This window comes from Lissotriton helveticus, chromosome 8 (assembly GCF_964261635.1).
Source record: "Lissotriton helveticus chromosome 8, aLisHel1.1, whole genome shotgun sequence".
NCBI lineage: Eukaryota > Metazoa > Chordata > Amphibia > Caudata > Salamandridae > Lissotriton > Lissotriton helveticus.
Genome location: NC_136069.1, coordinates 232,842,173 through 232,866,641, shown reverse-complemented (window position 1 = coordinate 232,866,641; position 24,469 = coordinate 232,842,173). Strand labels below are relative to the sequence as shown.

The 24,469-nt window shown below is 48.9% G+C and overlaps 1 protein-coding gene across 2 annotated transcripts in view; it reads left to right on the top strand.

Annotated features, from left to right (window-relative positions):
* The window catches only part of MTMR2 (myotubularin related protein 2), a 530,987-nt gene that overhangs the window by 187,356 nt on the left and 319,162 nt on the right, over positions 1-24,469 (top strand). For both annotated transcript variants that reach the window (XM_078656989.1, XM_078656988.1), the window contains exon 2: positions 21,868-21,943. In XM_078656989.1, the coding sequence (XP_078513115.1) occupies positions 21,898-21,943 (46 nt within the window). In that variant the 5' untranslated portion in view covers positions 21,868-21,897. The remainder of the gene's footprint in view (positions 1-21,867; positions 21,944-24,469) is intronic.

Sequence of the window (24,469 nt, the reverse complement as noted above, 5' to 3'; positions counted from 1 at the left end):
CTACGTTTGTCGAAGGGCGCGTGTGCAGCATTCCTTCAGAATCCCTCAGCTGCAATATATTTCTATTACCTCTCTTCCTTTTGTCGAGCCCGGCCAGGAATTTACTCGCCTTATCCCCAATATCATACACTCTGTGTGCTGTCGCCTCAATGTTCTCAACTGTGCGCCGTCTAAGGTGGTCGTCATGGAGTTGTTGGCAGATTTGAAGTGTGTGCAGTGATTCTTCCGTCGGGTGTGCCATATGGGCCACGTTCGCCGCGTTAAGTTCTGATTCCAGTTCTAGGAGTTCCCTTTTCTGTGCGCGTTTATGCCCCGCTATGGTGGTAATGGCCTGTCCTCTCAGAACCGTCTTATAGGCCTCCCATAAGGTCGAGGGGGACGTCACCGAGGCCGCGTTTTCTGTGAAGTAATATTGGGTCGCTTTTTTCAGTTCCTTACGGACAGTCGGTATTTTAAGATAACCTGGGAAATTCGGATAAATTCGTTTACGGGCTCTCTCCGAACACGACAAGGTCAGCGTTAACGGAGAGGGGTCAGATATGTCCCTGGGTCTAATCTGTACGTCACTGATGGTGAGGTGGCCGTCGCCCAAGGCAAGAAAATAGTCGATACGAGACAGACTATTATGAGCAGTAGAGTAATAGGTGTATTGTTGGTCCTCGGGGTGTAAATGCCGCCAGACGTCCACCAGCCCTTGTGCCTCCAGGAATTCACTGAATCGGGAGGGGCCCGGTGTCTGCATCCGGACCGGAAATCTATCCTGCGTGTTATGTGCTACTGCATTGAAGTCCCCTCCTACAATAAGGTCGCCCTCCGGGAGTTCCAGAAGGAATTTCCCCAGGTCAGGGAGGGCGATTGCGTGAAGTGCTGGTGGAATGTAGACAGACACTATTGTTAACGGTTTGCCCTCCCATTGTCCATGCGCCGCCGCGAAGCGGCCTTGGTCGTCTGTTTTCGTGGTCTGCAGTATGAACGGAGATGCTTTCCGCATCAGTATTCCCGTCCCGCGAGATCCCGTTGTGAAGTCTGAATGCACTACCATGTGGTATCCCCGTCTATCTAGTGCCTTACTAGCCGTGCCCACCAGGTGTGTCTCTTGAAGAAGAACTAAAGTAGGACTTAGCCTCCTAACGCCCTGCAGAACCAGTCCCCGCTTTATCTTGTCCCCCAACCCCCGCACATTCCAGGACATTAACTGCAGTGGTACTACAGGTCCCGAGCGAGGTCCCCCATCTAAGGCTTCAGCCTGTATGTCGTGTGCCATGTTTTTCTTGTAGTGAAGAACCTGTGTGCGGTGAGGATTGGCACCTTCGCGCCCGTCTTGAGCCTACCCATGTGTCCTTGCTTTTGTGCACTACCCAATCTTTATGAGTCAAACAATACAAAGAACAGAAAGTAAACTCTTCCCCAACTCCCCCCCTCCCTGCCCCCCTGCTATACGGACATGAAACCGCCCGCCCCCCCAACTTAGCAGAGTGCTTAACCCATCCCCCACACAAAATACTTGCTCGTTGGGTGTAGGACTCTCCGGAGTCGGCGGCCTCTCTTGCCCTCCTCGGATGCCCGCAGCCCAGTGTCCAGCGGCAGTGCGTTAGGCAGTTAACATAACCGTTTTAATGTCTTGTGGTCACCAGGTGGCTTTTACTCCTTGTAAGCATCAACGTCTCCACCTTCTCTCACTGGCGAATGTTCCTCCATCCTACGTGCTGATGGTTGAGAGTCCGAATGATTGCCTGTGTCCTGAGTCCCATGTGTCCTATTCGAACGGCGAGGCTGAGTTGCCGGCCTCCATCCATCCAGCCAGTCCCGGGCTATCTCGGGAGTGTCAAAGAACCAGGTCCTGTTATCTGCAACTATTTTCAGTCTAGCCGGGAACAGCATTGAATACGGAATCTCCCTCGCCCGAAGTTCCCTCTTCACATCGAGGAACGTCCTTCTGCGGCGAGCGACCTCCGCCGTATAGCCCACTGTTGCTTATACTTGCGTCAACGCCCGCATTACGTCGTCTAGTGTCGCTTTCTTGCCACCTGCTCCGTCCGTGGATTTACCGGCGGGTGGTCTACTGTCCGTTGGGGAGGAGGTGCCTTTGTCGCACGCATATTTATCAATACGTGTCTGTATGGTGCCACCTTTTGAGCCTTTGCCATTCTTGCTGCCACAGTGTCTTATTCCTCCCGTCTTCGCGCCCGTCTTTCTGGCGTGTTAAAGTGGAAGGGTATGGGAAGGGCCACCTCCAACCTACCGCGCCGACCGGGACACCGCCCACCACTCCCTAATGCCACTCGTTAACAAGGCGCTTATGCTATGCCCGTAGCTGTCCTCAGGCAGGCGTCCTAGTTTCACACTCCGGGTCCTGTGACACTTCTGTGCCTGATTTCCGGTCCGGCGGGGAGTTCCACTGCTGTGGTCTCTGGTACGTGTGTAATCCACTATCGTCGTGCTATTCAACCAGATCCGGGAGGTGTGCCACCATAAATACTGATGTGCCCTCTTGCGTCACCGTCAATGGAGGCCCCTCTTTGCGCCCTGCGCTTCTGCTGCGCCCAACCATGTGAGATCGACGGTCATTACTGTTTACTGGATCCGCTACTGCTCAAGCGGCCACCTAGTTCCTCCTGAAGCATCGGACAGTGTTTACACATTCGCGCTGGCTGCGGCAGACAATATCTTGGCTATTTACACAGGGGGCCGAGTGGAGCGAAGCATGCAGCCCGACTGTCATCTGTTGTCAGTCGCAAGGGCTACTCACAGAGTCATCATCACTTGCTCCTCATGGTTTGGTCGCGTGTGCCACCAATGCGGCCGTCGCTCCCTTGCGCTGTCTCTGGGGCTTTATGCCTGGCCGACGCCTCACACCACCAACGGATCCCGGCGGTAGTTGATTTCCTGTATCGCCGTGGTCGCATCCCCCGCGTGCCGGCTCAATCTTCTTTCTCCCACTAGCGCTCCCATATAATTATTCGCCCCGAGTGTGGACTGAAAGTTCTTCACTCGTGGGCTCCGTTCGGGCAGCAGCCCGGCGGCACCCCTCTCCGATGTTGCTGGTCACGGTATCGGAGGACTTGCGGGTCTCGGTCGCGTATCCGGGGCCGCCGCTGGGGGCACTTCACAGATCGCCGGCAGCCCTTCTGGCGATATCGCCCATCCTCCGGTCGCGATACTCCGCTCACCACCACGATACTAAGCGCTGTTCCCCTCTGTGCCGGCCGTGTCGCACCAAGATGGCGGCCCGTGCCTTTCTGCAGTCGCTCCTTCCGTGCACCTCAGCCCGCAGTCCGGCTGCTTTTTGCTACAGCGACACCAACGCTACTCCCTCGCAGTATATTCCGCTCCTACAGGCCATTCAGTTCAACGTTTGGAGCCGTCTGGCGGGTCACCGCTGCCTCACCCGGTAGGTGCCGATCGCTTCCGGCCAGCTTCTCCCAGGTCTCTGCCACTTCCGGTCGGGCTCACCAATGAGGGGAGTCCCCGGATCTTCGCTGCTGCACAGGCCACAAGTACTTTCAGTAATATCCCCGGCCCCCGGCTTCAAATTTCATCCAGGATTGCTGCCGTCGGTCCTGCCCGGTCCTGGGCGTCAGGCCCCTCCGTTGGAGCTCTTAGGTTGCTCGGATGAGTACACAGATATATGGAGAGGCCGCTCTAACTACGGAGCTTGCCCTCTAAGCTGCCGCCATGATCGGCTCTTGTCTAAGTTTTGATTTAAATATTATTTGATTACTTCATCATCATTCACCATCAGAAGATAAACCTGACCATGTCGGCCATGTTTCTTGATATCATATACCCCACAGTCATAATCTCTATGCCCCTTTCCTACAAAATACATCCGCAATATAAGCAGCTGGCCTCAATTTTAGACTTGAGACTGACCTTTTTCTTTTCAGTTAACATTGTCTTTTGGAGGGAAACACTTCAATTCTTGTGTTTTGGAGGTAGGCAGCCTGGCACCCTGCTGGCACCATGGAGCTGGGAGAACCGGGCACACGTTGGGAGGGGCACATGAGGTACACAGACAGAGGCTCGCGGGACATGGGCACACGGGACAAGCAAACTGAACAGAGTAACACGGGTAACACGGGACAGGGGGGAACATGGGATGGGGTACACGGGAGAGTCACATGGGACATGTGCATACGGGACAGACAAGTGAGGAAACAGGAGCACCAGGGGCTGAAACACAAGGTCGGGGTCACAGGGACTGAACAATAGTCAACAGAGGTAAAGGGAACAGAGAGACACATAGCACTGAGGCGGGGGCACCTGCGCTGGGGCAAGAGGGACTGACACCCTCGGTTCGAGTCTGGCGGGAGGCTGGAGCATCCTGCGATTGTGGGCAAATAGCTTAATTTCCCCACGCCTAAAAATTAATATTGTGCCCATCTGTAATGCAACTGGTGTTATGTAAAGCGCTCTGACCCCTTCTGGTGTAGTTCACGCGATATAAAACTGCATAATAAAAATCACTCTAATCCACTGCTGAAAAAAATTAAATAGCACCTTACAGTTGATAAATTCAAATTATGCCTACAATCGTTACGCAGTACGACCAATACACCTAACAAGCTTAAAAAAAATCTGCGTACCCCAGAGATGCATATACAATCTGCGTTCACAGATAGCTGCCGCGTGTATCATCCAGTTACTGTCAACATGGCTCGGCTCCAGATAGCATAATCAGGGCTGATGAGTGGCCTCGTCACACCGGTTTGAAAGTGGATTACCGGGCTGGATGAGGCAACGAGGAAAAAATACAATGAAAACACCAGCGTGTAACAGGCAAGATTAGAATGAACCTGGCACCACATTGTGTCGCTGCAGAAACATGTTATTAAACATGCTAACCGAGTCCAACGACTCACGGTATTAAACATGCTAACCGAGTCCCACGGCTCACTGAACCAGCTCGGTTTACAGAAAAAAGAGCCCGGCTGCGCACCCGCGACCACAAAGTGAAAGCGACGCAAAGCCTTTGAAATCCGATACGGAACAGATGGCACAGAGTGCGCCCCTGCTTGTAACCGCTTGCTTAGGCCGTGGCAGATACATGCTGATGCCTTTGACCAATTACTTGATGTCTTTTTAGAAAGACACACGCAAAGACTATTGAAAAAAAAAAACACAGGCACTAGCGTGTGGAAAGCCCAGAGCGATTTCAAGAAGTCGTTTCCTAGTGCAGCGCCTGCTCGACCTAAAAAGCACACAGGTGTTGACAAATAATGTAAATGACACTGAACCAGAAAGGACAGAAAATAAAAGGGTTTTCCCTGGCCCCTACCTCTGTTGATGCTGAAGATGTATATGTTGTCTGACTTCCCCCAGAATTACGCCCACAAACTGATTTTGAGTCTGTTACTGCAGTAGGACTCCTGGGGATTTGAGGTGGACATGTGATTTGATTAATATGATTTAGCAGGCATGTCATCTCCTGGCTAGCCATTACAAAGTCAGCCTGAATCTTAGTAATGGCTTGAGCCATTTCCTTTTATTGTGTAAAGTCCTCTGGTGTTCTATAGTGAATCGCTCATTGCCACTGACTCCTTTGTCATCTGTTATAGCAGATACGAAATTTGCAGCATTGGTAATTTTATTGCAGATAACCTTATACCAAGTTATAAGGGGTAAGTATAATTGAAGAACCCCTGTTGCAGCACCACCTTGTTTCTTTTTCAATAAGGTTCACATATTCCAATTAGTTTTCAATAGAGTTCCCATACTGACTTTAGTTGCAAAAAATATTTTGTTCATGGCCAACAAGTGTTTTGCTTTATCAAGTCAGATGATGTGCTTTTTGAGGCAATAGGCACAGTCATGTCTGTAATTAATTGTTTAATTGTTAAGTGCCCAAGCTTAACATCATTTTCATATCAGTCACCTTGTGTCATCTGTCGTGTTAGGTGGACGGTCACAGGTTGCCTCTTTTCCTTTTTCGGCAAAAGGAGTATATTTTGTTTATCTTCAGACTGCAAGTATTGGTCTGCGCTTTAACATCTGCACCGCTGTAAGCAAAACAACCTCCTAGTTTGCACTGCTCATTGCATCATTGGTAGTACATTGCTTGTCCAATAATCTAAAGCCAGAAGCCCTAGCAAGCCCCTGCACAGGTCTCATCGCCCCTGCCCATTACGTTACTTGGTTCTGAGATCTACATTGCAAATGTTCGGGTATAACCTCATCTCAGGAAGGCACAGCCAAACTACACTAAGATTATTCAATAGATCTCCTCCCCCAACCGGAGTCCCTACTACAAACTATGCACGTTTTACTTTGAAATTATTATACGTATAAACCCTACTACGTGTACGAAGTGCTTGGAAGACTGCACGCATTATGTAAGATGTTTGGTTGTTAATGAAAAATGTCAATGAAGATGCTATAAAAAAAAGAAGCTTTAGTAACCTGTAGATAAGAAGAATTGCACAAACTTAATTACTGTTTACATTCTTTCTTAGCCGTGCGTAGAATCCTGACAGATACTGATGCTCCTATTTTAATAAAGAGTTTAATTAGCATTTTGAATATATTACAAAACGTGTCAATGCAAATGCAAAAGGTTTCACATAAAAGGCTTCAGTTTACGTATATGGCAGATGCTGAAGGTGGTTTATTAGGAGGCGCAGGTAGATACCTACAGCTACTAATAACACCACAATCAAAAATAAGGCCCAATTAAGACTCAATAAATGAATCCTTGCTCAACTCTTGGTAGCTTGGCTCACGAGCAATCGGGCTTAATTTAGGAGACAGGTGAGTAAAGCATTTAATATCACCGAAACAGTAAATAAGTATGACACACCACACAATCATAATCTAACACCAATTAAAAAAATAGGAAATATTTTTATCTTAAACTGACACCAAAAAAACGAGCAATCCAATGTAGGAAACCAGAGATATGAATTTGTAAAGATTTAATGTAAAACTGTGCTTTATAAGGCTTAAAAGCATAGAGCGCCAACCGGGGACATCTGGTCACTCTTGACCGGGGCCAAGTCGAAGTTTAAGGCCAACCGTGGTGGAGCACAGGTCAGACACGTTTGGTGGTTGGGGCCTGTCAAAATTTTACTTTAGCACTTGGTTGCTCTTTTGGTTCTTTTTCCCCCTGACATCAAGCGAGCCCCAGACTAATTAGAACTTATATGTACAGAAGAGTTTGTAAACTTTAGATACATATTACTCGTACCCTGAGTTTGAAGAGGAATGTTGTTTATTCACATCCTCTTGGTTTTGCATTCCATGTACAATGCATAATCCACAGTTACATTAGTGCCCAAGAAAAAAGAAGGGAGGGAAGAAGGTTTGTGAGGGTAAGGTGGTGAGTGGACAGTTATGAAAGTTGCATGTGATAAAACAGCAATCCGTAAGTTTGAATCACAAGGGTGCTGTAATCAATCACCCAATACATAAGTACAAACACATTCCATCCTATCCCAGTCGTTTAGTTACACAGTAGTTATACATTGTTGTAAGCTGGGTAGGGCGTTGGTATAACAGTCGACGTTTCGACCCCTGTTGTGTGTAGGTTGTTTTCACCTTACAGTGGGGTCTTCATCAGGACGTGAAGTGGGGGGGGGGGGCAAATCCTTTAAAGTCCAGGTGAAGCTGGTTAACCGGGCTTGTCTTGGTGGTGTCCCATGCTCTCCACACCACTGGAGGCAAGCTATCCAGGCTGATGAAGGCTGATAGCCAGAAACCGGTCCTTGGATGCTTGATTCCGGTCCAGGAAAGACATGGCTTGGCAGTTCGGGCTGGACTGTTCCCATGAGGCACAGGGTCAAGGCTGATTTGCATATGGCCATGTCTGACCTGGGGTGGTGTGGAGTGCAAAAAAACGATGGATTTAGGCCCAGATCTCTGTACTGGGGTGAATGTATGACATTGTTCTGCATTCTGTCCATCAATTGTTGTTTTTGCAATAGGTAATCTGCCAACCTCCGACACTCCTTTTAAGTGCCTAAGTGAATATGCTTGACTAAGCGTGGCCGTCCTTTCTCAGTCTAATTAAATATCTTGAAATCGTTCAATGTTAAATAAATGCATTGCTTTGCTATGTGCATATGCGGTCCCAGGTAATGTCCTTGATTTTGCAAGATCTCCCAGTTACAATGCTTTTGACGGATTGAGTCCTCGGCCTCATTGTTGGTTGCCAGTGTCTGCAGAACTAGACAGTGAATCTGCCTACTCCCTCACAAAGTTGTTGTTTTAGAAATTTGGAGGTGCAATCAATGGCCACTGAATGGCATAATTAGTACATTGAGGCTGGGAGTGCATAAAGTAAACGCTTGTGGATTCATGCAACCAAACAACTGTAAAATTGAGCACAATTAATTTGTAGGTTGTGGCTTGTATAGCAACGCAGCTGGCAGTAAATTATAATAATAAAAGTTTGCTTTAGTTAACATTCATAGGCAAAGCAAGACCTTTTGTGTTCTCTTTCGCCTCCCCTTTAATGTCCACCGCCATTGCACCCGATGAGTGTTCATTTTTCCTTCTCCCTACATAATTATCTTAGTCTACACAGTGAAGTGGGCAGTCCCTGAGACCATCAGGTTTGTGCATGCTGGTTAGGTGTGGCTGCATGGGATTTAGCTGCCAGACAGGACCTCATTTGAGCGCACAACATGTATAATATACAGAGAGGAGCTTTTGGTTAGCCATCTTCAGCCTTAGGCGTGTTTCGATGTGCCCACATTGGTTTCCTGGGTTGCGTATCTGGTTTTAAATTCAGACTAAAGTATTTCGCAGATGTGTACATTTATTTCTGTGTAATTGTTGCTTAAGGGGTAATGGGGATGAAAATTAGTCCCTTTTTTATTTTTATGTGGTCAATTTTTAATTTTTTTTGTATTTGCAATACTCCTGTTATGTTTCTATCGTAACTGTTGTCAGCTAAGATACTGTCATAAAGTAAGCACGATTAATACGCACCAGCAAGGTGCTCATTCTTCCCACATATTGCGAATCACAGTATGGTTTATTATCAAACATGAATGCTCCTATTTCCACCTGACCTAAAATAGTTCCCAACTCTGCCCCAGAAGTCACTGTTGAGCAACTGGTGCTCAATGCTGAGTATATGCATGCTGTAGGTGTAGCTGGTGGACATAAAGAAGGCGCAGTGGATTTCCATTGTCTATTCCCAGCGGCACACACCTTTTCTATTTTTTAATTTTTTTCAGAGTTCTATATAGCGTGAAGTTGACCCGAACCGAATCGGGTATCAGAGCGCTTTACATAGCACCAGTTACGTTACATGAGGACACACATTCATTTTTGTTAGGCACGGGGAGATTAAGTGATTTGCCCAGAATCACAGGATGTTTGGCGTCGTTACCGAGACTCGAACCCAGATCCCCAGGTCCGAGGTCGAGCGCCCTAGCCGTTAGGCCATGCCTGCCACAGGTGTAGCTGATGGACATGACCCAGCATATTCCTGCGGTCACTGCCATTGGAGCACACCCATCTGAGACACAGGATTGAGTCACTGTTGAAGCACTTAGCGACAGCCAGGTTGTGTGATTGGTACAATGGCTTAACTACACCATACAGGAACCCTATGTGCTTTACCGCTCCCCAGAGAAGTAGCACTGCACTCAGACGAGAGCAACTACTCTGTAGAGATTTATTGGCCCCAATTCATAGGTCTTCTAGAAGATCAGATAGCAACCACAATGTTCTACCTCCTCACACAAAGAGAATACCATTTCAATCGGAGTCTTTTTTTTGTATTTCTTTTTATTGAAACTTTTAACAACATAAACAAAAAGGAAATAATCAAGGCAGTACAGGCAATCGAATGGCGAAGCGTCCTGCGGGGAGGAAAGCATGAAATCATAATACAATCGTTGACATTGCAGGATGGGAGGATTGAGGGATACAGCGAGTCCAGAGACAATCAAAGCAACATGATAGCAGGAATGTCGGGTCAAGGGGAGGGAGGATATATCTCCCCGGTAGGAGTTCCATGGACCCCAAATCTTACCCCACTTACGGGGTTTGCCACGGGCCACATACACCGTCTTCTCCCTGAACATACACCAGTCCATATTATCCTTCCATGCCAGAACTGTGGGTGGCCTCTGGGAGCCCCACAACTGTGCGATATCCCTCTTAGCGATCATATTGCCAAGGGTCACACACTGAGTCTGTGACAAATCATAGTCATTCGGTTCCCACACATTCAACAAGCATCGTCTAGCTTCAGGCAACAACACAACACCCGTGACCTCTTCCATTACTGCATGCACTAGATTCCAGAAGCGAACAACCACCGGGCACTCCCAGAGTATGTGAAGAAAGGTGCCCGGAAGGCCACAACCACGCCTGCACAGCCCATCCGAAGCATAACCCATACTGACCAAGCGCGGACCGGTAACATAGATCCTGTGGAGAATCTAAAGCTGCACAAACCTAAGGCGGGCCGGAATCGCAACCTCTTTCGGCGAGGATATGGCCTGCTGCCAGTGTTCGTCATCTAACTCCAAACCATCGCCAATCCAAGCTTCCCTGAGTCGCTGTAGAAGGTCGGTCCTATCGTTTATCAACTTTTTATAAATAAGCGACAACGTACTGTCTGGATTGTGCCCATCCAGCACCCGATCCTCAAGCGGCGACGCCTCCGGAACAATAGTACCCGGAGGGAAAACCGCCATCAGCGCGTGCCGGATCTGAGCATATCTAAAAAACTCCCTGTCACTCAGGTCATACTCCAATCTCAACTCGTCGAAGGTTTTAACCCTACCCTTAGTCCACACATCATTCACCCTGCATATACCAATCACGTCCCATCTATCAAAGCCTTTCGTCTTCCATAGGGAGCCCAGCCTCTCAGAAGCATAAAGCGGAGTGGCGCGTGTAAGTCTATTCTTCCATCCCATGGCTTCATTCGCACGATGCCATATTTGCACCGCTATCTTGGTAGGGCCAGTGAGCAGCCTCCCTGCGGATTTCGTGTAAAGCGCCCTGTTGTAGTCACCACCAGGCAGCAACCATCTATCCATTTCGAACGCGGGGTTCGACGCGGGACCGTACATGCCGTGATTAATCGCCCCCAATTGGGAGGCCCAGTAGTAGCGCCTGACATCCGGGAGAGCGATTCCACCGTCGTACCAAGGAAGTGTCAACTTGGCAAGCGCTATGCGAGACCGTTCACCACATATCAAGTGTCGCTGCAAGCTTTCAATCTCCCGAAAGTAGCTGGCCGGGATGGTATCGCAAGTATTCTGTAGGGCATACAAAAATCGGGGCAGTGACATCATCTTAAATAGAGCCGCACGTCCAAGCGGGGACAGCGGAAGTTTACGCCATGCCACAACATCGGATCGCAAGCGCTGAAGCGGGGGCAGCAGGTTACGTTCATAGCGAACCACAGGATCCAAGGTGATAAACACCCCCAAGTATTTGAAACCTGCGTGTACCACCTGTATTGGGCACCCACGCGGCAAGAGAGGAGAGTCTCCCGAGAGAACGTAGACGCAGGACTTGGACCAATTGATCACAAGGCCAGAATTTTTACCGAAGGAAGTCAAGACATCGAATAGTACTACCAGCGACTTCCGAGGCGACGTGAGGTATAAAAGGATGTCGTCAGCATAAAGCGATATCCGGTCCTCGAAATCGGGGGTCCAGCATATACCCTTCATTGACGGCTCCCAGCGCAGCCAAGCCGCCAAAGGTTCCAAAGCAAGAGCAAAAAGAAGCGGAGACAACGGGCACCCCTGGCGAGTACCCCTTCCGAGAGAAAATGAGCCGGAAACACGACCATTAACAACTACCTGTGCCAAAGGGTCTTGATACAGTAGTTTCACCCAGCTGATGAAAACTGGGTCGATACCAAATTTGGCGAGGACAGCCCAAAGGTATGGCCATTCCAGCGTATCAAACACCATTGTGGCGTCCAATGAAGCTAAAATGGCCGATTCACGCAGCGAGGACGCTCTTGCACGGGGCGCCATGTAGACGCCGAAGGTTCAGCACCGTGTTCCGGTGCGGAATAAACCCTGACTGATCCGGATGGATCAGGTCGCAGATAACAGAGATTAAACGTTTCGCAAGTACTTTTGCGAGGATCTTAGGCTCAGCATTTAAGAGCGAGATGGGCCTGTACGACGCGCAGCAATCCCGCGGCTTCCCTTCCTTGTGAATCACGACGATAGACGCAAGCCTTTGATCGGATGGAAGGGTACCCAGATCTAGCGATTCTAAAAACATCGAGCGAAGATGTGGTGCTATTTTGTCTGGGCGCAGCTTATAGAGTTCGATGGGAAGACCATTCGGACCCATAGCCTTTCCCGATCTCACAGAGCGGATCGCGGTCGCGACCTCCTCGACAGAGAGTGTCGCGTCCATCAATTCCCTATCCAGATCCGACAGGCAGGGCAAAGCAATGTCTCTCAGAAGCAAATGTGAATCCCGTTCCGGTCTGTCCGACACAGAGAGTATAAGGTTTGAAAATACTCAGAAAAGCACTCCACAATCTCAACCGGGTCAGTCACTCTCACTCCATCCGCCCTCTCAATCAAAGGAACCACACGACTAGCCCTCTCTTTCTTGTCCAACCAAGCTATCAACTTTCCGGCCTTATCACCCACATCATACAAACGGCCCTGCTGCTCTCTACTCATCACCTTGGCGGCATCAGTGACCAACGCTCTATAGTCCGTTTGTTTGAGGCTGAGAAGGTGCAACCTATCCTGGGTAAAATCAGATTCCAGCTCTCTTTCTATGTCAGATATCTCAGTTTCAAGTCGGAGCACTGCCTCGCACTTACAATTCTTTGCGTTATTAATTAACGATAAGGCGTGGTCGTGGATGACCGCCCTATAGGCTTCCCATAGCGAGACAGACGATGACACAGACCCCACATTCTCCACAAAATAATGGTCAAGTGATTTGATCAGTTCCGTACGGATCTTGGGGTCACGGAGATACCAAGGGTTGATCGGGGCTACCCGGCCCTCAGTTCCCGGTCCCGTTTCCATTACAAGCCAGAAGGGGGAGTGATCTGAGATACCCCTAGCCAGATGTCTGATCTCCTTAACAAGTGGGGCCTGCGTTGCGGGCATCAGGATATAATCAAGCCTCGAAAGACTACCGTGAGCACCAGAGTGGAAGGTGTATTGTAATTGTCCAGGGTGTAACAGCCTCCAGCAATCAATTAGTCACAGAGTGTCAAGGAAGCCACCCAGCCAGGATTGGGACCTCCCAAGGTCCCTGGGCGGGTAGCGATCGACATTTCCGGAGACCACAGAGTTAAAATCGCCACCCACCACATGGATGCCTTCCGGGAGCCCCAGTATCACCCTCCCCAGGTCAGCAAAGGTCGTTGTCTGAAGGCCAGGCGGGGCATAAACGGAGAGCAAAGTGACGACCTTCCCCTCCCACCGTCCAGTAATAACAGCATATCGCCCCCTGTCGTCAAGGACGACAGCATCTATCTCAAGGGGGAGGGAGACTCTGACCAAGATACCCACCCCCCTAGAGCCAGTGGTAAAGCCGGAGTGTGCCAGGAGACGGTAGCCCCTACGATTCAGAGCCTGGCATGTATTGCCCATCAAATGTGTTTCTTGCAACAGCACAACATCAGGGGAAAGACGTCTCAAGAGTTGTAACACCACACCACGTTTTATCCTGTCCCCCAGCCCGTTAACATTCCAACACAGCAATTTTAGCCCCCAACCTCCATCCCAAACGTAGTTGCAGCATCCACCCCACATTAGTCGCAACAGCCAAGTCCAAAAGTCCATCAATATAGTGCCTTGAAGGGAACCAAACCAGAACAACTCCCCCCCTCCTCCCCCAAACCAACCCCTGAAACAAGACCCCCCTCCCTGCACCCCTGCGTTAGACTAAAAGGCCCCCCCCAACTTGCAGTGTGCCTGTCGCCCTAGCAAATAACTAATCTACGGAAAGAAACCCCAGAGGAGGAAGAGACTCACTCCCCCCGCCCCCCCTGGAGGACCACCTTAATTAAAGCAAATTAAAAGATCTGCAAACAATGCCGAGAGATCTATATGCAATTCAGCGAACCACAGTCACAGTACTATTCCTGGTCGATCAGTCCACCCTCAGCTCCACCACATTGTTCAGGGGGTTCCCGCTGCCTGGGCAGAGTGTCGAGCCAGTCACTTGCGGCCTCAGGGCGATCGAAGAAGAACGTACGATCTCCATACTCCACACGTAGCCGGGCTGGAAATAGCATTGCGTATTTCATGTCCCTGTCCCTCAATCGTCTCTTCACTCCCTGAAACCCCATTCTTTGCTTCTGCACCAACTGGGTGAAGTCAGGATAGAAACTCACCGTCGTATTCTCAAAGTTCGTGGGGCCACCCAAACGCGATGCCTGCAGGATAGCATCCCGATCACGGAAATGAAATATCCTGGCGATTATGAATGAATGAATGAAGTGGGATTTACACATGCGCAACTTAGCCCCATGGGCGTCAAGGCGCCTACCAATAATCTAGCTGAGTCGACGGATGTAAAGAGCTTACTGATATGCATCAACAAAAAACCAAGTTTTTAGAACCTTCCTAAAGAGATCCAATGAGGGTTGTGACTTAATCTCAAAGGGAAGTGAGTTCCATACTTGGGGTGCCAAGATGGAAAAGGCCTTGCTCCCCCATCTAACCCTCATAGAACGAGGAACTACCAGGTGATTAAGCTCAGAAGAGCGTAGGCACCTACTCGGAACATATCGAGTGAGCCGAGATCCCAGAGCATCAGTAGGACCAGCCATGAGAGCACGATATGTAAGGCACAGAAGTTTAAAGGATACTCTCGAGGTGATAGGGAGCCAATGAAGACTCTTCCTTGCCATGGTCACAGACGACATCCAGGGCAAGGCCAAAACAAACCGTGCCGCCGCATTCTGTACGACCTGTAGGCGCTGTAGGAGGCCCTTGTTAGCTCCGGCATAGAGGGAGTTACAGTAGTCAAGCCTTGAGCCAACAAGGGCAACCACAACCTGCTTACGTGCCTGTAGGGGGAGATAGTGAAGGATCCTCTTCAGAGTCCTAATAACACCCCAACAGGTGGCCACAGTTTTGTTGACCTGGGCTTCCATAGAAAGCCGAGTATCAAAGATGACCCCAAGGTTCCTCGCCGATTGAGTGGGAGTAGGGCAATTGCCTAAAGATGGAGGCCACCAGGCACCAGACCATATGTCCTGGTCTTTACCAAAGACCAGGACCTCTGTTTTGTCACCGTTCAACTTTAGGGAGTTGAGAATCATCCACTCTGCAACAAGTTGCATACAGGACCTAAAGTTAGAAGCGGTGACAGTCACAGAGTGGGTCAGGGAGACCATGATCTGCGTGTCATCAGCGTACGATACTACCTCCATCCCCTGAGATCTTACAAGTCTAGCAAGGGGGGCCACGTAGATATTAAACAGGGTCGGACTCAGTGCCGACCCCTGTGGCACCCCACATTCATTGCAAGAGCTTAGCAGGGGAGAGGAGATCACCCAGCATCACACGCTGCTCTCTTTGCAGTAAGAAGGAGCTCAGGATACTAAGGGCAGGTCCTGTTACTCCTGCCTCCCTTAACCTAGATGTTAATATAATGGGAGACAGGGTATCGAAAGCTGCTGTTAGATCTAACAATACTAGCACGGTGGTATGGCCCAAGTCTACTTTCCTACGTATGTTGTCCGTAACCATAGTCAGGGCAGACTCAGTGCTATGCAGCTTTCTAAAACCATGCTGAGACCCATCCAAGAATCCCGAGCCATCCAAAAAGCGAGAGAGATGTCGATTTAGGTGGGCTTCAAGCATCTTAGCAGGAGCCGGCAGAAGAGATATGGGTCTAAAATTCTGTAACACTCCTGGGTCCAGGGTAGGTTTCTTGAGCAGGGGTTTTACTATGGCTTTCTTCCAAGCTGCGGGGAAAATGCCATGTTCCATCGCATTATTCATGATTTTCAACATGGGAGGAAGAATAGTATCCCTGCAGGCCTTAAGCACTTTCAGAGGGACCGGATCTAAGGGAGAGGCAGATTTAATTCCATCCAGCAGGCAGTTCAACCCCTCCAGAGAGAGCTCCGGGAAGTGGTTAAACACCTGGGAAGGGTTATCGACCGCAGCTTCAAGATGTCTAACTCGAGCGGTGTCCTCTTCACTCAGGACACTCCTCTGAGTTTGCAGTGCCAAATAGATATCATCTATTTTTTTTAAAAAGAAGTCCGAGATGTTGTTGCAAAGCTCCTGTGTGACTACCACGGGGTCAGGGGCCTGAAGAGAGCAGAGAGAGCTCACGATCTTAAATAGCTCTTTAGAAGAAGTGGGAGAACGAATTAAGTTGGTAAAATAATCCTGTTTCTCCTTGATGACTCTACTTTTGTACTCTCGTATCAGGCGCCTGTATACTTCCCGGTCAGTTGGATCCCAGGATTTACGCCAACACCTTTCCTTCCTTCTACATTTCTGTCTGAGTAGCCTCAGAGTTTCCGTAAACCAGGGGGCAGTGGGTTTTTGTCGCGCAACATACTTGAGAGAGGCAGGGGCTAGCTCATCCACCGCTGTGGAGAGAGAGTCAGCCAGCTCTTGAGCTGCATCATCTACTTTCATCAGGGATGTCCTATTTACAGTCGGGACAAAAGGTACAAGTCCCTCATTCGTAATGTTTCCAAAATTTCTTTTAAGGCATTTCTTAGTGATAACCAAGTTACCTTCCATATTGGGCATATTCAGATATAGTGGTACTGCCAGATGATCAGACCAGACTATCGGCAAAGGAATGCCGACCGTTAGCCTGGAGTCATTAGAGAACACACCGTCAAGGGTGTGACCCGCCTTGTGCGTCGGGAAGGACACCCTTTGGACCAGCTCACCTGCGTCCAGGGCATTGTATGTATGTATGTATAGGCATTTATATAGCGCACTACTTACCCGTAGGGTCCCAAGGCGCTTCGACCGCTGCGAAACCCTTCCTGGCTTCCCTGAGAGATGGTCCCTTAATGGGTATCTCCAGGGTGAGACCAGGCATCCCCGGCGGTCTGGTGGGGCCGTTAGTGAAGATGAGGCAAGCTAATGCCCAGAGTTGCCGAGTGTGATCGCTGATCAGAGTGTGCACCGAGGCGAGAGAATTATCGAGTCCGCTGACCCTGGTCCAGAAACCTGCCGCGCCGGGAATCGAACCCTGGTCCCGGGCCGTCCTCTGCTCTCGGGTCTGCCGCCTCTAACCAGTGAGCCACACTACTTCACATTAACCAAAGAGCATGTCTCCAAGGATAACCGATCATCTAAGTGGAAGTTCATATCACCAAGGACTGTAAAGGAAGATCTCCCAAGATAGGGTTCCATAATTCTGAATAGTTCAGGGCAGAAATTAGCCCTGGGTCCCGGGGGTCTATATACCAAAATTCCGGTAAAAGATCGAAGAAGCACATATAATGCAAAAGTATATAGCCTCAAAGGGATCCGAGGGAATTGACAGAGGTTTGATAGTGCAAGAGAGGGTGGTTTTATAAAGGACTGCTAGCCCCCCCCCCCCTACGTCGCACTCTATCTAACCTATGAAGAGAATATCCTTCCGGTATAGCCAGAAGAAGATCATGGCCCGAAGAGTCAGAGGCCCATGTCTCGGTTACAAAAACCCAATCCGGTTGCCTGTCGCTAACAAAATCATGGAACTCAATATTTTGTTTGATGAGGGAACGTGCATTAATCAGGAAGCCCTGCCTAAGTTGAGAGGGTCTGCCTCCATCATGGGAAGGAGGAAGAAGATTAGTAGCCACCCGTGAAGTAGTATTACAACAGGATTTACATGAGGAACATACCCAAGTCTGACGAAGAATCTCAGGGCGCAGCCGATGGTGGCAGGGAAGCACAGAGGGTCTGTAACGCAGTAGATCACGCAATAGATTTTCCCGAGGTAACGGTACCGGGCCGACAGGAGTCCCAGGGTCCAGCCCGTCCTGCAGCGCGTCCTCAGCGCGGACGGGCGCAGACGGGCTGAACTCTGGCATAACTCCGGCGTCAGTCCGGCGTCCCCGTAGCGCGTAACCGCTGCGCGTCAACATGACTCTCTTTTTATGCCCGCCTAGCGTCCTTGTGACGGCTAGAGCGAGTGGGCTGCAAAAATGCGCCGGAAAGCGGCACCGCCTACCCCCAGGATGGCGCAGCTGCAGGGAGAGACGCCGGGAAGCGGACCCGCCCAACAGCGGTGTAACTCACCAAGTTATCGTGAGTTATTATGGGCCGCGGGGTAGCACCCAACTTGGGTTTACCACCTGGCACTCTGTGCGCACGCTCCACAGCAAAGAATTTACTCAGGCCTTTGGGTGCAAGATGATTGACGATGAGGTCCTCCACGATGAGGTCGACATTTAAGTTGTCTGAATTCTCAGGGACACCCACAATACGGACGTTGTTCCGCCTAGAACGACTTTCAAAGTCTTCCAAACGACGGGAGAAGGAGTCATTAGAGGTCCGTAGATCACGGACCTCCGTTTGTAGATCGGAGACGTCCGTCGTGAGGCTGGAGGTCTTCAAGTCCAGGGATTTAACTTTCTCGTTCGTTTTAGCCAAATCCGCCCTGATCAAGGTGACATCGATCGCCACTGTATCCAGTTTGTGCGTCAGGGTTTCATACTGCGCATCGAGTGAGGCCTGCATACTCGCAATGGCTCCCATAATATCGTGCAGAGACGGGTCGTCGTCCGCCGTAGGGTCATCTCCCTTGTCCGCCAGGGGCTTGCCCGTTCCACCGGGGGATCCTTTAGGATGAGTGTATCGGTCCATGACATTAGATTGTATGGAGCCCCCACGGTGAACAGTCTTGGTCTTCCGCTTTTCAACTACAGGCTTGCCGGCCATTTTGAAAGCTGCGCCCCCGAGGGGACCCCGAGATCTGGTGAAAATGGCTACGTCGTGATCACCCACAGGTGCTCAACCAAAGTACAGCGTGTTCCACGTCACACACCGAGCGGTGATATACAGTCCCGGCCCTGAAGTGGGACCGCGAAGTGAAGCAGTCCATGGGCGTCGGGGCCAAATCCGCTGCGTAAAAGGGTCCGGGGCAAAAGCGAAACCGAAAGCCAAGTCCAGGGTCGAAAGTAGGATCAGGGAAGCCGCTGTTGTTCAATTACCATCCAGGCAGTTCACCAACTCGAGCCCGGGGTAGATCCGTGGAGCAGGCCAGGAACGTTCAAATCATCATAAAATCGGTTTTCTCGGACCAAATCAAATTTTGAAAGCAACTATCATATCAGTTGGGTTTCATCTTCGATGATCCGTAGTCATAACCAGGATTATAGTCAGGATAAATGCCGGAGGTGGCGAAGGTCCGGGAGCCCTGTGCTCACGCGACCAACTCGGTTGCGCGCGAAGCTCCTCCTCTCAATCGGAGTCTTAACTTGTCTTTTCAGTTTGTCTGCAAGATAAGCTGGCTGACAAGGGGTGGGGACCTTGTATGTTGGTGATCATCAATCTGAAACAGTGGAATTTCAAATTTCTAATGAAAAAAATTCCTCATATTTGCTTCAGTTCTTCCAAGCAATCTTTTGGGTACTTTGGAAACAACTTGAGGTAAATGAACTGAAATGTGACCTTTTTTTAATATTGTAAATGTGTTTTATTTTTTATATAATTGTGTTGGTCTAATTCACCCGCAATAAATTTGATCTGGCTTATGTTGTAAAATATATATGAATAGCCATACAAATTCATGTGTATGCACTTCAAAAGATATCATGCTTAGATAGATCACATTAATATGAGGCCTGGAGCTCAAAAGGGCTTCCTATCTGACCTTGACTGGACAAGCTTCAACAAGCTATTATGCACCCCCTTAGAGGTCACTTTGCTTGTCCTGACTACATGCTATTTCTTAATCTGGTTGTGCAAGTTGCTTACACAGTGCTGAGCCAGCCTTTCTGGTCTGCCCATACATGGCTGCATATAATTTGCACGGTGCAGACATTGCACATCCATGCTAGCCATATTTGGCTTGGTGCCTTATTCTAGTTCCGCTGATATGGCATTTCATACTGTATATAACACTTAGAAACTTGTCACTCTGGGAAGAAGTGGTCTGAGAGCCCCATAGATGGCAGATCTGGCTTCTTCCTTGCTAATTAGCAACGATGCATGCTTTTGGTACCAATAAATACATTTATAAATACATTTCACTCTGTTTCTGAGCAAACCTGCTATGCCTGGTGAGTTTCATTCATTTGCTCCTGGGAGGGTGCCAGTATTTCCCCATCAACTTATACTAACGATTCGGCTTCAAAAACATTTTTCTTGGACCTAGCATTCAGTGCTGACAGCAAAACAAATAGTTGATTATTTTATTGTGTAGGGAGTATCCCATCAAATGAAAAAATCGTACCGTCAATGTTTATGAGGCCAATCTAAACCGTAGGACTTGAAACTCAAGAACAGAAACTCTGACCCAGTAAGTTATGGCCCACCCTTCGAGAGGCCTTAGTTTTTTCCTACATCCTCATAGATGTTCATCCTGCCTGAGATAGGACCCCTCCAATATGCCACGGCACCTGTGGATAGGGATTTGGACAAGTGTTCAGGAGGTACATCCGGGATCATTGAATGAGGATGCCTTGTTGGCTCCTGGTCCCCCATTGCTACTATAGATTGGAGAAGTTGCGATCTGTGTGGCGGCTCAGAGGTCCTAATGTCAGGAGAGAACAGTAAATGGGCTAGTGTTTGAGAGTCACCATGTGGAGCTACCAAATGTTTGCATGGGTCAGGTAATTGGGCTGTGCCCTGCATTCACACCTAAATATTATAACCCCTAGAAGGTTCCAGATATGGAGTTGTGGCAGGTCAAGAGTGGTGCCTTAGTTAGTTAGATCTGAAGGTGGATTGCATTGGCTCATAATTTCCTACACTGCAGGGAGATGTGTGCTAAAGCATTCACTGAGGGATGAATGGTGTCTGGAGCTAAGGGAGGCCCAGTAGGTTAGGTTTAGGTTTCTCGGTTCAGAAGTACCCAATGACAACACATTTGTACCTCTTGTGTGATGGCTGATCTGCATGTGTGCTCATTTGTTGGAGATTCAGGGGATTCTGATGGACCTGACTGGGATTAATCTCTTTGACAGGGAACCCAAAACTTTCAAGTAATGAGAGGGCCTACCTACACCCATTTGGGAATTTTGGCACTCAGTGAGGTGCTTATATGAAGAGAGACACTCTTGGAATTTGTAAATTCTGAAGGAAGCACTAGGGCACATTAAACCTCGTACAAGACACACATCACACTAACATCCACCCTAAAGTAATCCGACGCATGTCCTTTTTCCCACAGAAGTTGAGCCAACTGCGGTCCATACTGTGGGAATAGGGATGTGTGCCACCTTCCCCTTGTGATGAACTAGAGGATAGCAAATGATACTAGAACTTTCTATTTCCGTTTGTATTGACCAGTTAGAAATTGACCTCTCAGAGCTGGTCTGGGTCAGACGGGGATTGAGTTCATGTCATTAACCTCTTCCATGCTCATGACGGCTCCCGGCCGTCATGAGTCACGGTGGGCGTGTGCTGATGACGGCCGGGAGCCGTCATAACCATGCCAGCGATTGGAATCTCAGCACTGCGGCGGAATTCGCGCCGCAGCGATGAAGTTAAAATGATACCTATGACGCAAAGGGAGGAATTCCTCTTCATACTGCATGTATATGTCTAAGTGGCCCCTTAACAGACTGAGTAAAGAGACACATTGCAATCTTGCTAGATAAATACTCTGTCCAGTCCACAACTCTTTCTGCATAGCAACATGAAGAATTCATAATCTCATTTGATTCATGCAATCATTGAAACATGCATACATCTCAAGTTTTTGCAAAGAGATTTTTTTAAGATTGTATGGTAAAATATAACTTACCTATGTATCTTTTCGTAGATTCTATGCAAGAGTAATACTTCTGGTGAAATGGATGAATTAACTTTATTACCGGGAGAATCCGTTAAAGACATGGGTAGGTAAATGTCTTGTAACTCAGTTTCTGAATTCACAGCTTTTATTGTATATTTTGAATGGAATATATTCACTTATAATGTGCGTTTGGGCCTGTGTGTCAAACATGGTTAAGTGTGAGTCTGCTATGACGATCTTCCTTTTCTGTCCCTTCCAGCCTGCCAATAAATACATATCGAAAATCCTTGCAGTCCATAATGAGGAAGGGATTCCGTCAAACTGGTCTAGCTGAAATGTATACAATGCTACAATAAACAAGAGAAAGAAGATCATGTAGTCTAAGAAAGTAATGTTTACATTTTCTAGAGATAAGCATATGGCACAGAAAGTAGAAGTTTAATCTTTCAGCATTCAAAGGATCTCCATATTGGAAGGAACAGCAGTTCAGTTCCAATGAATAGTTTAAGAATCTTGAGCACTACTGAGCTCGAATTTACACATTGGAGAGACAATACAAGACCTTTATTGTACAATTCTGAACATACACAGCATACAGCCTACAACCTTTAGGGCCGGCAGCAACAATATCGTTTTCGTGCATTTTCAACGGACCATTTTCTTGTTTTGAGAAACAACCTAACTAATTGAACACATCAGCACAGTATGTAGCAAAAGGCAGACACATCAGCTCCGGCACTTCACCCATCTATTCTTCGTGTGAATTTAATATCTCAGGGTAATCAAGGGTTTCACACAACAGTTGAATGGCTCAGAACACTCTCACATGGGGCCATGCCGCTCGCCTGCCACGGTGGATTAGGCCCAACGACCCCCCCCTCCCGCCCCATCGTGTTGTACGTCTAAGTTGTAGGTCAGGATCACCGTGTCCGCCCGCTCCACCCACTCACGTCTCACTCCCCCTCCTCATCTGAAGTTAATGGCTCGTCTTCTTGCATCGGTTCGCAAATCTCCCCCCGAAATACATTCCAATGGGTCCATATTTTGTTCCATTTGCGTGGGCATGCCCTTGCTGTATATACCGCCCTCTTCGCAATCATCGCCCTATCCATATTTGAGCACCATTGTGTCAGTGTGGGGGCCTCTGCCGCACCCCATTTCTGTGCTATGTCACGTTTCGCTATGAGCATTCCTATCGTGGACCATATCTGGCCATGCCTAGTGAGATAATTCGGCCCCCACACATTCAGCAGGCATTTGCGTGGCTCAGGGACAATGGACAACCCTAATGTCTGTGAAATGGTGCGCATTATTTGTCTCCAATATTCCATTAGTCGAGGACAATCCCAAATGGTATGCATAAAGATACCTTCCTCCCCACAACCTCTTAGACAATAAGGATGGTGCGCCCATTTTATCTTGTGTAGGGTCGTCCTTGTGTAGTACACCCTATGTAGGATCTTAAGCTGCACTAAGCGGAACCTGGCTGATATGCCCACCTCCCTCGGGGAAGCCAGCGTCTCATTCCACTCGGTTTCATCTATGTCCCCAACCTCTGCTATCCATTTCTCCCTCAGTTTCAATGCAGGGTCCGATAGATTATTAAGCAACTTACGGTAAGTGAGAGAGGTGGCCTTTTGTTGCATGTAATCCGTTAGGAGGCGGTCTTCAAGGGGACATGCCTCCGGGATCACTGAATCAGGTGCTACGACTGCTAGTAGGGCATGTCGGATCTGTACGTATCTATACAATTCTGTTTCCCCTAGCTCATATTGCTGTCGCAGCTGAGTAAAGGGTATCACTGTGTCCTTGTCCCACATGTATCCCAATGTTGTCCCACTGTGTGAATCCCGTAGGCTCCCCAATGCTTTTGTGTCCCACAGCGGGGTGAGTTTAGTGATACGTCCGTTCCATCCAAGTTTAGTCTGTGCTGTATGCCACAGAGCAGCCGTGAGCCTTGTCGGCCCCACCAACTTGCTCACTAGACTCTTGTTGTATAGGGGAGCTAACATGCTGTTTATGCCCAGCTGCGCCCTGTCTGCCCTATATGCTGGGTCATCCTGTGGAGCGTGTAGCCACTGATTAATGGGTCTTATTTGAACCGCCCAGTAGTACAGTTGGAGGTTCGGCAGCGCGATTCCCCCTTCGTACCAACTTCTGTTCATTTTAGCCTGCGCAATGCGTGCTGGGCGGTTACTCCAGAGCAAATTGGATACCAGTGCTGCTACCTGCCCAAAATATCTGGGTGGGACCGGAAAGGGTGTGTTGTCTAGAACGTAGAGAAAGCTCGGCAATGACATCATTTTGTAGAGTGCCGCCCTGCCCAGCAGCGTCAGAGGTAAGGTCGCCCAAAACTTAACATCTTGCTTCAGCCGATCTAACGGTAACTTCAGGTTTTTATCAAAGAATTCCAGCGGGTCTCCTGTGACATGTATGCCTAAATATTTGAAGGAAGACCCTGCGAAGCGCAGGGGGCAATCTGTAGCCAGAACAGGCGGTGGGCCCCGCAACAAATGGAGTTCGGACTTTGCCCAGTTTATCGTGTACCCCGAGTCCTTCCCATGTTCGTCACACAGGGTCAGAAGTTCCGGTATACTACGCTCCGGGTCTGTGAGGTATAAGAGCATGT